The following is a 13685-nucleotide window of genomic DNA, read 5'->3' as shown; positions in this document are numbered from 1 at the left end:
ACTCTGTTTTGTATGATGTATTTATCATAAAATAACATCTTGAGTCAAATTATAACAGGGGGATTGAGATTTCATTTTCTGATGGGGGACACATGTACACCTGTGGCTGATTCATGTCAATGTATGGCAAAAACCACCAGAATATTGTAATTAGCCTCCAATTAAAATCAATTAATTAATTTTTTAAAAAAGAAAATGAGCACCCAGAGGGAGGGTATGGGGAGGGAGGAGGAAATAAAATTAAAAAAAAAAAAAAGAAAATGAGCCAACATTCTGCTTGATATTTGTTAAATTCGCTCAAATTCTGAATTCTCTAGCTCTTAAAAAAACAGTTGCATTTTAAATCCTTTCCCCAGGGAATCATGAAATGACTGAATAATAAAGTGGCCAAAGACAGTCTAGTTTCCTATTTCTGTGGCTGATCAAGTTGACAGAGTGCATTTAGTCAGTGATATTCAAGGCAGGTGTGAGTAAGATACATATGCTAACCACACTACCTGCCCCCAGGTTTGGTCTTTTTTTGGGGAGAGAAGTTGCTTATTTTAATTGGAGGATCATTACTTTACAATACTATGATGGCTTTGCCATACACCCCACTGTCGCTCTTAAAGAACTAATAAAAAGCTGAGCCTCATGATATAATCGTCTCTAACCATATCAAGTATGTTATTTTTCTTCTTTGATACATGAGTTTAAAAAGTTTTGAAGGCCAAAGATTATAACTCTAGTTCTTCCCGCATAATCAACTTGGTATCTTTCACATACGTGTTTTCCAAACTGATGACAATGAATTGCATGGTTCTGATTTTAAAGGAAGAACTTCATAGTTAGGGAAGAATTTACTGTGTATTAGCCTTCTAAATATTTTCACTTTACATTTTTTTTCCAATCCATTAGAAAAATTAGATGAAAATACAACTTTCAGACTACTTTCAAGTAACTACAGAAAATGATTAAAATGTTCTCATAGAAAAATCTTAGTCTAAATATGTGTGTATTTAAAAAGAAAAATACATAAAGGTATTACATAAAGGTATTACATAAAGGTAATACATAAAGGTATTACAAGGTACATAAATATAAAATCCTACATCCAACATAAAAGGTAAGAAAAAGAACAACAGAATAAACCTAAGGGAAAAAGGAAAAGATACTTAATAAAAGACAGGTATGAATTGTTAGGAAGAGGAAAATAAACTCAACTAATAAATAAAGACAATGTGTTAGTTTACATAATTTTTTAATATATATATACACACACACATATTTTTTAATATTCTTTTCCATTGTCATTTATCACAAGAGATTGGACATTAGTTCCCTGTGCTATATAATAGGACCTTGTTGTTTATCCATTCTGAATGTAATAGTTTGTATCTGCCAACCCCAAACTGCCAGTCCATTCTTCTCAGTTTACATAATTGTGAAGCAAATGGACAAAGCCCAAGTACACATAATTAGAAATATGAACAAGACACTAATAGTATATTACAGAATTAAAACAGGGTATAATCTGGCACTCAAATATTTTCAGAATATTGATGAAATAGTAGGGTAGAAAAACAAATATTTAACATACTCCACAGTAACTAAATAACTAAACATCACAAATACCATGGATGAACTTTTGAAATTGGTCAGAGTTTTCTCTCAAAAGCCATTACCATTTAGAAACCAAAAAATCTGCTTTTCCAGATTTTCTTTCTCTCTTCCTACTTGCTTTTCTCTCTCACTCATACTCGCTCTTGCTCTCCCTTTTCTTCTCTCCTTTCTTTCTTTCCTTTTTTTTCTTTGGTGTGGCTGTGAGAAACAGTGCTATTTCTGCTTCACATTTTGATGTCACCATGTCGCCAGTGATAGTAATGGCTTAAAATTAGTGTCACCAGATAATGTATTATAGCAACTGGAATGCTTTCCAGGGAGAAAAGAAACGTTTAGAATTACATGAGGGCCACAAGTAAAAAGGGGGACACATGTTTAACCGACTTAAAACAACCATATCAACCATTTAGAACAAATGAAAATGTCTACACTTTTCCACAGTAGAGAAGAAAAAATGTAATACTGGCCTTTTTATTTACTTCACATAAGCAGTAACAGAGAGAACAACTGTTTAGCTATCCTATTTTCAGAATATTATTTCAAACCAGTGCATTTAAATGATACTTTTTGGGGGATTTTTTGTTTCAGTTTTTGTGTATTTTGTTTTTCTTAGGGTGTTTTTTGTTGTTAGATATTTTACTGAATGTGTACACAGTTTTGCCTTCTACTGAAAACTACCTTCTGATAGGTTCCATTGATTGCATTTGTTCTGAACTCAGTGTCCTTATTTTCTTGTATAACTAGGAAGAGTAGTGTGTTTTTAAAAAAACTGGTAATATGCTTGAAAAGTCTATAAAATCTCTAGAGAGGATTAACTGAAGGTAAGCCAAAGGGTCGCCCTTAGTGTTCCTGTTTTAGTCCATTTTATAAAACTACAACTGCAGTGAACTTTGTATACCTCTCCTGTCATCAAAATAAAGTTCTGCTAAGTAACTTTTTAAATGTTTATATTATAGGTGAAGGGCAGCCATTTGCTTGAAAGAAGATAAACTGAAACCATCTATGCTGTTCTTATGTTGTGTATTTGACTGTTAAAGTTCTGTCAATAAAGTTTCGTATTCTACTTGCACATTTTTTGTTAAATTTATCCCTGGGTATCTAATGTTATTGAAAATTGATGGTTTGTGATTTTTATTGTCTAGTTGAGGATGTATGTAGAGAGAGAATGTCTGCATATAGATTTTCTGTCCAACAATTCCTCTAAATATGCATATTAATTCCACAAATTTAGATGTAGATTATTTTTGCTTTTCAAAAGATACAATTATATTTGAATATCAACAGTTTCTACTGGCTTAAATCTTAAACCCTTCCTCATTTTGCAGCATTGAACAAACGTGGCCAGAATATTCTTGACTAAAGTAGGTGCTAATCGGCATTTATCCGAATAGGAAAGGAAAAATCTTCTCCATTTCAACCTGTTTACATTGCTTTTTTGTAGATATACTTTATCAGAGTAAGTACCATTCTATTCCTAGTTTGCTGTCTTGAATATAGATTAATTTTCATCAAACACTTATACTGCATCAATTATGATGATCATAGAATTGTCTTCCCTCCATTTTTCTGTTAATGTGGTGAATTGCACTGGTAACCTTATACATGTAAACCACCCTTGCACTTCTAGGGTTAAAAAAATTGGGTCATAACATATTCTTTATGTGTAGTCTACATGTTAATGCATATACATACATATATATACCCACACATAAAAAATTCATAAAAGCCTTTGGTCTTCTCTTGAATAAATGGGTTTACAAAATGTGCCACCCAAATCTCATACGGTGTCCCTGATGAAAGCATTGACAGAGAAACATTTTTAAAAATGTAATATGTTTGTACTGCCCTATAGAGAAATGGAATGCCAAAGCCATTGTTAAAGGTTGCAGGGAGACAGGAAAAAAACTGCTGTCAAATTCCATGGCAAATAGCACAGCATATCTTTCACACATTTCTGACTTGCCTTCCAAGTTTTTTTGGGTGCAGGGAGAGAGCAGTCAGAAACATCTTTTCTTCTCCATGACGTCCTCCATTGGCTTGATAGTCACCAGATCTCAAAAGCCCTCTAGTTGTCTGTGTGTGTGTGAATCACTCAGTCCTGTCTGACTCTTTGCGACCCCACGAACTGTACCCACCAGACTTCTCTGTCCATGGAATTCTCCAGGCAAGAATACTGGAGTGGATTGCCATTCCCTTCTCCAGAGGATCTTCCCAGCCCAGGGATCGAACCCTGGTCTCCTGCAGATTCTTTACCGTTTGAGCTACAGGGAAGTCCTCCAGCTGTCTGATTCCTCCCTTATATCCTTATTATTAACATAATAACGAAACACTTACATCTCTGAGCCCCTGTCTGCATCCTCACGCACCAAAAAAATATATTTCTGCAACAAAGGACCTATTCAGAATTCACTGTGCTTAGCGAATAACAGGGGATTATAAATAGCAGCTGTTGTGCCCTTACAGAGGTATGAAAATCAAGGTCCAAAAGGACTGAAAATGGGAGGTTCAAATCTACCTCAAATTAAGACAAATTGAGACTTAGAGTATCCCATGTTACCAAAAAGTATGTGAAAAAGCCCCTAGGTCATGGAGCTCCCTGACAAGATTAGATCCTAGCTAGAAGAAAAGGGAAAGGAATGAGGAGAACTTCCTGAGACAAAATGACTTGAGTTTTATCTGCTCTGTCTCCTTATTGGCTATGACATGACATAACTGGGCTTCCCTGGTGGCTCAGACAGTAAAGAATCCGCCTGCAGTGCTGGAGACCTGGGTTTGATCCCTGTGTTGGGAAGATCTCCTGAGGAGGCCACGGCAACCCACTCCAGTATTCTTGCCTGAGGAATCCCCATGGATAGAGGTGCCTGATGGACTACAGTACATGGGGTCGCAAAGAGTTGGACAATACTGAGCGACTAAGCACAGCACTTGACATAACTAAGAGTATCAATACTGGTTCTGACACACAACTGTGTGAAGGTGAGAAAGGTATTTGCATCCTTTGGATCTGTTTCCCCATTTCTAAAATGGAAATTACAATTTTACACTAAATATTTGTTATGAAGAATAAACAAGATAACGTGAAATAGGCATTACACTGCAAATGGATTTGGCTTATTCTACTCCATTTTTTCATTTAAACATTTACCTTTACAATTAACAGTTCTCTCACAAGTGATACAGATTTTGAATTTCAAGTCGACTATAAGGTTAACTTTTAAAACGAATTGGACTTCAGAAGCATATTTTGTCTAAATAAATATTGATTTAGGCAATATATTTATTTATATTAGCAGATTAAATAGCTGGTATCAGATATGGCATCCATTCTAAGGTGGGTTTGTTAATGAGAACTGCAAAGCTACCCTAAGTCATAGTATGTAGTGAAAACTGTGCTCCTTGCTTTGTGTGATGACAAAGAAAATAAGCCAATATTCTGGTCACACAACATCACACAACACCAGACTCTGTCACGTAGTCAGGCAGCCAGTCCCTAAGTCACAGCGCAGGAGCTACAGGGCCTCAGGGCACCACTGCAGTTGTTAGTTTGGCTTGTCACCTTCTACGGGCTTGGCCAGTAAGGAGACAATGAACCCGAAGGGATTCAGATTCTAACTTACAGACAGTACAGAAGCAATATGACCCTGGTGTCAGTTGCCTTGTCCCTAGTCCCATGGTTTGCCACTGAACTGGAAGGCCTCAGTAACAGGCACTACAGGTGGTGGGTCTCTGCCAGGAAGGAGTCTGCAGTTGTGCCCTATGGCACTGAGCAGCTCTGTAGTCCACAGCTGTACTCTCAGCTGGGGCTAGGGAAACCATCCTATGTTCAACTGAAACCATTGGTGGATGAGTAACAACTTTGTGTCACCTCCTGCTGGATAAGGAGGCAGGTGAGAAATGGCCTCATAGCAGCTCTTCATCAGGCTGCTTATCTCCCCTTGCTGCAAGAGCAGTCAAGAGGTTCTCTGCCAAGATTCAAGTCAGCCTGCAGTTTAGCCTTGCCTATGTAGCCTAAGTAAGGACATGCAAGGGCACCAGGGCATGAAGACAGAGCCACACCCCTACAGTGTCTGGAACAAGACACAAGGCTTTATGGTGCTACAAATATGACACCTATAATACTGATTCCTACATGGAGGAGATGCTTTTCCTGTCAGTCATTAAAAATATTCCTTCATTTAGTACACACATATTGATTACTAGCATGTTTCGGGACGTATCTGCAATGCTTGAAATAACAAGACCAGTGATATAAGGTGGATGATGGGAATATCACACTGGTGGACCAGACACATAAACAGAAAAGAAGTGCAAAGGAGAAACATAGGGAATGGACCTAAGTGGGGAAAAAAAACAGTGAGTGGGGTGGCCAAGAAGCAGGAGGAAAGCTAGAAGATAAGGTTCATTCTAAGAATGAAAGAGGTTATATATAACACAGTCGTGCTTTGACCCAGGCTTTGGATCAGAGTCACAACCTCCCCTGCATCACTGCCCCTTTTGAGGGTGGTGTCTGGGAGTCTAGAGATTCTGAAGGGAAAGGAGAAAGAAAATACATACTGCAGGGGATACACGCACCCGCCCTGATAGAGATGCAGGTGCAGCTTTTTACAGTAACCAGTTGGGGATAAGCAGAGTTGGATTCGGTGACTCAAGAAGAAATGTGCAAATGAATGTAAAGGGAGAAAACACATGGAGAAGGGGTAAACAGCTCCAACTCCCATTTATGTACCAGGGTAGGTCCTCCATTACTGTTGTGAGAAGGCTCCCTGATCTGAGCTCTGGGATGGTGTGATGAGCATTCTAAGGACCCACCATCACCTAAGCAGGGGGCACTGAGTGTGTGAAGACATAAGTGTCAGCCTTTACCACTGACAGACACAGAAAGCTTCTTAGCCCTGCTGACAGTGGGGCGGTGGCACCTTGGGGAAGCTGAAAGGTAAGGTGGAGGTGGTGGTCATTGTTCAGTCGCTCAGTCGTGTGCAACTATTTACAACTCCATGGCCTTCAGCATGCCAGGCTCCTCTGTCCTACACTATCTCCCTGAGTTTGATCAAATTAATGTCCATTGTGTTGGTGATGCTATCTAATTATCTCACCCTCTGTCACCCCCTTCTCCTCCTGCCGTCAATCTTTTTGCATCAGGGTCCTTTCCAATGAGTCAGCTATTTGCATCAGGTGGCCAAAGTATTGCAGCTTCAGCATCAGTTCTTCCAGTGAATATTCAGAGTTCATTTCCTTTAGGATTGGCAGGTTTGTTCTCCTTGCTGTCCAAGGGATTCTCAAGGCTCATCTCTAGCACCACAATTCGAAAGCATCAATTCTTTGGCACTCAGCCTTCTTAACGATCTAACTTACTCATCTGTACATCACTACTGGAAAAACTGTAGTTTTGACTCTACAGACCTTTGTCAGCAAAGTGATGTCTCTGCTATTTAATATGTTGTCTAAGTTTGTCATGGGCTTCCCCGGGGGCTGAGCGGTAAAGCATCTGTTTGTAATGCAACACACTTAGGAGATATGGTTTCAGTCCCTGGGTTAGGAAGATCCCCTGGAGGAGGGCATGGCAATCGACTCCAGTATTCTTGTGTGGAGAATCCCCTGGACAGAGGAGCCTGATGGGCCTCAGTCCATGGGGTTGTAAAGAGCCGGACACTACTGAAGTACCTGAGAATTCATGTAATCTAGGTTTGTCATAGCTTTCCTTCCAAGGAGCAAGTGTCTTAATTTCATGGCTGCAATCACCATCTGCAGTGATTTTGGAGCCCAAGAAAATGAAATCTGTCACTGCTTCCTCTTCAGTGCAGTTCAGTCACTCAGTCATGTCTGACTCTCTGTGACCCCATGAACCGCAGCACGCCAGGCCTCCGTGTCCATCACCAACTCCCAGAGTTCTCCCAAACTCATGTCCATTGAGTCAGTGATGCCATCCAACCATCTGATCCTCTGTTGTCGCCCTCTCCTGCCCTCAATCTTTCCCAGCATCAGGGTCTTTTCAAATGAGTCAGCTCTTCGCCTCAGGTGGCCAAAGTATTGGAGTTTCAGCTTCAACATCAGCCCTTCCAATGAACACCCAGGACTGATCTCCCTTAGGATGGACTGCTTCCACTTAACCCCCTTCTATTTGCCATGAAGTGATAGGACCAGATGTCATGATCTTAGTGTTTTAATAGTTGAGTTTTAAGCCAGTTTTTTCACTCTCCTGTTTTGAACATTATCAAAAGGTTCTTTAGTTGCTCTTCACTTTGTGCCATTAGAGTGGTATCATCTGTGTATCTGAGCTTGTCAATATTTCTCCCGGCAATCTTGATTCCAGCTTGTGCGTCATCCAGTCTGGCATTTTGCGGGCTGTACTCTGCATATAAGTTAAATAAGCAGCATGACAATATACACCCTTGTCGTACTCCTTCCCCAATTATGAAGCAGTCATTTTGTTCCAACTCTGGTTCTAACGGTTGCTTCTTGACCCACATACTGGTTTCTCAGGAGACAGGTCGAGTAGTCTGGTACTGCCCTCTGTTTAAGAATTTTCTGTAGTTTGTTGTGAGCCACGCAGTCAGAGGTCTTAGCATAGTCAATGACATAGAATTAAATGTTTTTCTGGAATTCCCTTGCTTTCCCCATGATCTAACGGATGTTGGCAATTTGATCTTTGGTTGTTTTGCCTTCTTGAAACCTAAGTTGTATATCTGAAAGTGAAGCCTAGCTTGAAGGAGTTTACTAACCAGCAGGCTTCAGAAATTGAGGACAATCTAAGTAGAGAAGCTTAGGAAATGGAAGGTGTGAAGGAACCCTGATAAGAGAGACAAGAAAAGGAAGCTCTCCTTTCGATGTTGGTAGCAAAGTGGGCAGAGGCTAGACCATGCCTTTAAGTCCTTGTATATGAGAGTAGCCTTTATCTAAAAAGTCATAGACAGTTTTGCAACTGTAAGAGAGGGAGGAAGAGGGCGGGAAGAGGGAAACAGACATGCTGAGTGGATATGAGAGACCTGTTAGAAGGGGGTTGACAATTAAATGGAGGGAGGCTTTGGACTAGAGCAGATGTGGTGGACATGGGAAAATGTAGACACATTAGACGTTTGCGAAGTAAAATGGACAGAACTGAGAAAGAATTTGGACTTGAGGTGAAGGAGAGGGAATTGTCAGCATGGTTTAGACCACGTTTCTGTGTCCTGTCATAAGAGTACAAAGGTGTTATGGGGAATCCTGGAAGTTGGCCAGCTCGGAAGAATTCCAAAATACGATTTTTATGTTTTTGAGCTCATGGTCTAGATGGATACAATAACCAATACTTAAATATTTAAAATTTCCTTTTTCTTTAAAAAAAGTATTGAGGTATAATTTATATACAATAAAAGCCAACACTTTAACATATTACCGTTTGTAGATTGTTTTTTACATTTTTTAATTATTATTTTTTTTGACAAATGTATACCGTGGTGTAAATGGTACCACAATAAAAATGTAGAAAATGTCTGATAGTTCATAAATTCTCCCTTGCACTATTTGCCATCAGACTCCTTCCTCCACTCCTATACCCTGGCAACCATGGATACATTTCTGTGCCAACAGTTGTGCTGCTTCCAGAAATCCATTGACATGAAATCATATAATATGTAGCCTTCTGTGTCTGGTTTCTCTCATTTGCACAGTTGAGATGCATCCTTGGTGTTACATGCATTAGTTGTTCCCTTTTTTTTTTTTTATTGCCGTGTAGTGTTCCTTTGTTGGACTGTTTCTGGGTTTGTCTATTAGGAATACACGTGAGGAATATTTGAGTGCAGGTGTTTGTGTGGGCATGTTTTCATTTCTCTTGGGTAAAATTGTCTAGGAGTAGAATTGCTGGGTCATATAAGGCTTCCCAGGTGGCGCTAGTGGTAAAGAACCCATCTGCCAATGCAGGAGACTCAGGTTCGATCCCTCGGTCTGGAAGATCCCCTGGAGTAGGAAATAACAACCCGCTCCAGTATTCTTGCCTGGAGAATTCCATGAAGAGGGGTCATGGCGAGTTACAGTCCATGGGGCCCCAGAGAGTTGAACATGACTGAGCGACTGAACACACACACACACACACATGGTAATTTATCTATCTTAGAATCGAAACTGTGTCCTCTTTAGGCAACACACAGTTGGATTTTTTTTTAAAAAAAGAAAACTCGTCTCTCAACGTCTGCCTTCTGGTTGGATTGTTTTATCTATTCACATTTAATGTTGATACAGACTTACATCTGCCAATATATATTTCTGTCTCATGTCGTTTTTTTCTATGGACCTCATTTTACTGCTTTCTTTTGCATTTAATGGATATTTTATAATGCAGCATTTTAAACTCTTTACGGATTTTTCCACTACCTTATGAACGTTCCCCTTAGCACTGCTTTTACAGTGTCCCATAGGTTTTGGGTTGTTGTGTTTTTATTTTTATTCTTTTCTATGCATATTTTGATTTCTTTTTTGATTTGTTCTGTGATTTGTTGGTTATTCAGCAGCGTGCTCTTCAGCCTCCATATGTTGGAAGTTTTAATAGTTTTTCTCCTGTAATTGACATCTAATCTTACTGCATTGTGGTCAGAAAAGATGCTTGGAATGACTTCTATTGTTTTGAATTTACCAAGGATAGATTTATGGCCCAGGATGTGATCTATCCTGGAGAACGTTCCATGTTCACTTGAGAGAAAGGTGAAATTCATTATTTGGGGGTGAAATGTCCTATAGATATCAATTCTGTCCTCTACCTCACTTATCCTACCTTCTGCCTCCGTTATTCTCCTCTTGGTTCCCTCAAGAATGTTTTTGATCTCATTTATTGCATTATTCCGGAGAAGGCAATGGCACCCCACTCCAGTACTCTTGCCTGGAAAATCCCATGGGTGGAGGAGCCTGGTGGGCTGCAGTCCATGGGGTCGCTAAGAGTCGGACACGACTGAGTGTCCTCACTTTCACTTTTCACTTCCATGCATTGGAGAAGGACATGGCAACCCACTCCAGTGTTCTTGCCTGGTGAATCCCAGGGACGGGTGAACCTGGTGGGCTGCCATCTCTGGGGTCGCACATAGCCGGACACGACTGAAGCGACAAAGCAGCATTGCATTCCATTGCATTATTCATTATATATTAATTCTTTTTTATTTCTTCTAGGTCCTTGTTAAAGATTTCTTGCATCTTCTTGATCCTTGTCTCCAGGCTATTTATCTGTAACTCCATTTTGTTTTCAAGATTTTGGATCATTTTCACTATCATTATTCAGAATTCTTTTATCAGGTAGATTCCCTATTTCTTCTTCTTTTGTTTGGTTTGGTGGGCATTTATCCTGTTCCTTTCCCTGCTGGGTATTTCTCTGCCTTTTCGTCTTGTTTAGATTGCTATGTTTGGGGTGGCCTTTCCGTATTATGGCAGTTTGTGGTTCCTCTTTATTGTGGAGGTTCCTCGCTGTGGGTGGGATTGGACGGGTGGCTTGTCAAGGTTTCTTGCCTAGGGAAGCTTGTGTCAGTGTTCTGGTGGGTGGAGCTTGATTGCTTCTCTCTGGAGTACACTGAAGTGTCCAGTAATGTCTTTTGAGATGTCAGTGGGCTTGGTGTGACTTTGGGCAGCCTGTATATTGAAGCTCAGGGCTATGTTCCTGTGTTGCTTGAGAATTTGCCTGGTATGTCTTGCTCTGGAACTTGTTGGCCATTGGGTGGTGCTTGGTTTCAGTGTAGGTATGGAACCGTTTGAGGAGCACCTACTCATTAATGCTCCCTGGAGTCAGGAGTTCTCTGGTGTTCTCAGGATTTGGACTTAAGCCTCCTGCCTCTGGTTTCCAGTCTTATTCTTACTGTAGCCTCAAGACTTCTCCATCTATACAGCACCGATGATAAAACATCTAGGTTAATGATGGAAAGTTTCTCCATAGTGAGGGTCGCCTGGAGAGGTACACAGACTTACATGGAGAAGAGAAGAGGGAGGAGGGAGATAGAGGTGACCAGGAGGATAAGAGGGGAAATCAAAAGGAGAGAGAGTAAGCTAGCCAGTAATCACTTCCCTATGTGCTCTCCACAGTCTGGATCCCTCAGAGATGTTCACAGAGTTAGAGGAGATAAGAGTGAGGAAGGAGACAGAGGTTGCCAGGAGGATACAAGGCAGAATCAAAAGTAGACAGACAGATCTAGCCAGTAATCTGTTCCCTAGGTGTTCTCCACAGCCCGGAACACACAAAGAGATTCACAGAGTTCGGTAGAAAAGAGCGGGGGGGGGGGGGGGGGGAGGAAATAGAGGTGACCTGGTGGAGAAAAAGGAGAGTCCAAAGGGGGAGAGAGCAATCCAGCCAGTGATCTCGCTCCCAAGTAAATGGGTACTGAAGACTGGGTTCTTAATGGTAAAAAATTGATAACAAATACCAAAAAGCAAAGATTAAAAATCTAGAGTAGAGGTTAAATTCTCAAAAATACAATATTAAAGAAAAAAACAAAGTCACAGAAATTATAATATATATATATATATATATATAAAGTTTGTTTTAAAAATACGGTCTTTCTTTTTTTGCAACAGAATAGTAGGTTATAATGGAGAAGGCAATGGCACCCCACTCCAGTACTTTTGCCTAGAAAATCCCATGGATGGAGGAGCCTGGTAGGCTGTGGTCCATGGGGTCGCTAGAGTCGGACACGACTGAAGGGACTTAGCAGTAGCAGTAGGTTATAAAAATGAAAATTAAAGGAATAATAGAGGACTTAAAATTTTTAAAAAATTAAAAATGATAATAGTAAAAATATATCTAGGACGTTCTCTGGTGTTGTTGTGGACAGTGTGGGGTCAGTTCATTTTCAGATACTTCCTTCATCCGGCTTATACTTCTCAAGATCTATAGGCCCCTTTCTGTGTAGTCGGTGCTAACTACAGGGTTTTAATCTATTGCACCTGTCACTTCCAAAGTGGTTCCCTCTGTTTACTTTAGCTTCTGTTTGCTGGCCTCTTCAGTGTCTAATTTCCGCCCTGACACAAGGGGGCGGTGGTGGTCACTTTTTCAGGCTTACTTGTTCAGTCGTGCTGCGGGGAGGGAGGAACACTGCAAACAAATATCACTGGCTTGTGTGGGGAGTGCACACAGTGTCTAGGCCACACTGGGTTTGTCCCCACCGATGGGGTGTATGCTTTCCCAGTCTACACTGTTTAGGCTCTAGGTTGCTCTGCCGGGAACTGTCTGAGGTGGGCCCTGGATTTCATGCACGTCCCAGGTCTAAGCCGCTCAGGTTCCAGTTCTCGGGTACTTCACAAAGGCGTAGACTTGGTTGGGCCTGCGTTTTGTACCCTTCCCCAGTCCGAGCAGCTCAGGTGACCAGATGCTTGGCAAGCGCAGTCGCCCCCAGTTGGGGGCTGTGTCTTATTGTCTCCCCCTTCCCAGCTGCTCGGTTTTCTGGGTGTACAACTCGGCGTGCCTTCTCAGGTATGCCGTGTGTCTCTTCTGGGGAGCTGATCTCTGGCTGCGACCCTCCCAGTGGATGTCAAAGGTCCAGAATCCCAAGAAGTCTTGGTTAGCAATAAAGCCTGCTTACAGTTTGGTAGATGATGCCTCTGTGGGGCCGCGATTGCCCACTTCCAGCTCTGGTTGCCCTCTCCTGCCTGTCTCCGGCAGGGCATGGGCCAGTCCGCAGCCAGCTAGCTCTGCTCAGTCCTTTGTTCTGTGAACAGGCCTGGTGGTGTCTTAGGTTAGGGCTTTTCGCGGGATAGCTATCCCACAGTCTGGATTGCTATCTCAAGTTAGTTCCCTCAGATTGCCCTCGGGGCATTCAGGCCCGGCCCTTACCCTAAGCAATGCAGCCCGCCAGTTCCGGCTTGCTAGTGGCGGATGCAAGCATCTGCGCTGCTTCTCCGCTGGGAGTTGCCTTTAGGCAGGTAATCTGTGGGTTTTAATTATTTAATTATTTTTCCTCCCGGTTATGTTGCCCTCTGAGGTTCCAAGGCTTGCCACAGACTCATGGTGAGAGTGTTTCCTGGTGATTGGAAACTTCTTTTTAAAGACTTCCTTCCTGGGATGGATCTCTGTCCCTACCTCTTCTGTCTCTCTTTTTATCTTTTACATTTTGCCCTACCTCCTTTCAAAGACAATGGGC

At 41.3% G+C, this 13685-nt stretch overlaps 1 protein-coding gene across 2 annotated transcripts in view; it reads left to right on the top strand.

The window, feature by feature from the left end:
* Positions 1-13685, top strand: part of LOC112582025 (P antigen family member 3-like) — a 461263-nt gene that overhangs the window by 190134 nt on the left and 257444 nt on the right. The window contains exon 5 of one of the 2 annotated variants that reach the window (XM_045164540.1): positions 2559-2671. The exons of the other annotated variant lie outside the window; for it this stretch is intronic. Coding sequence (XP_045020475.1) covers positions 2559-2581 — 23 coding nt within the window. The 3' untranslated portion in view covers positions 2582-2671. Of the gene's footprint in view, positions 1-2558; positions 2672-13685 lie in introns of those variants that run through there. 2 annotated transcript variants of the gene reach the window in all.

Source organism: Bubalus bubalis, chromosome X, assembly GCF_019923935.1.
Source record: "Bubalus bubalis isolate 160015118507 breed Murrah chromosome X, NDDB_SH_1, whole genome shotgun sequence".
Taxonomy (NCBI): domain Eukaryota; kingdom Metazoa; phylum Chordata; class Mammalia; order Artiodactyla; family Bovidae; genus Bubalus; species Bubalus bubalis.
Note: the sequence above shows the minus strand (reverse complement) of the source record. Positions and strands in the feature narration are given on the sequence as shown.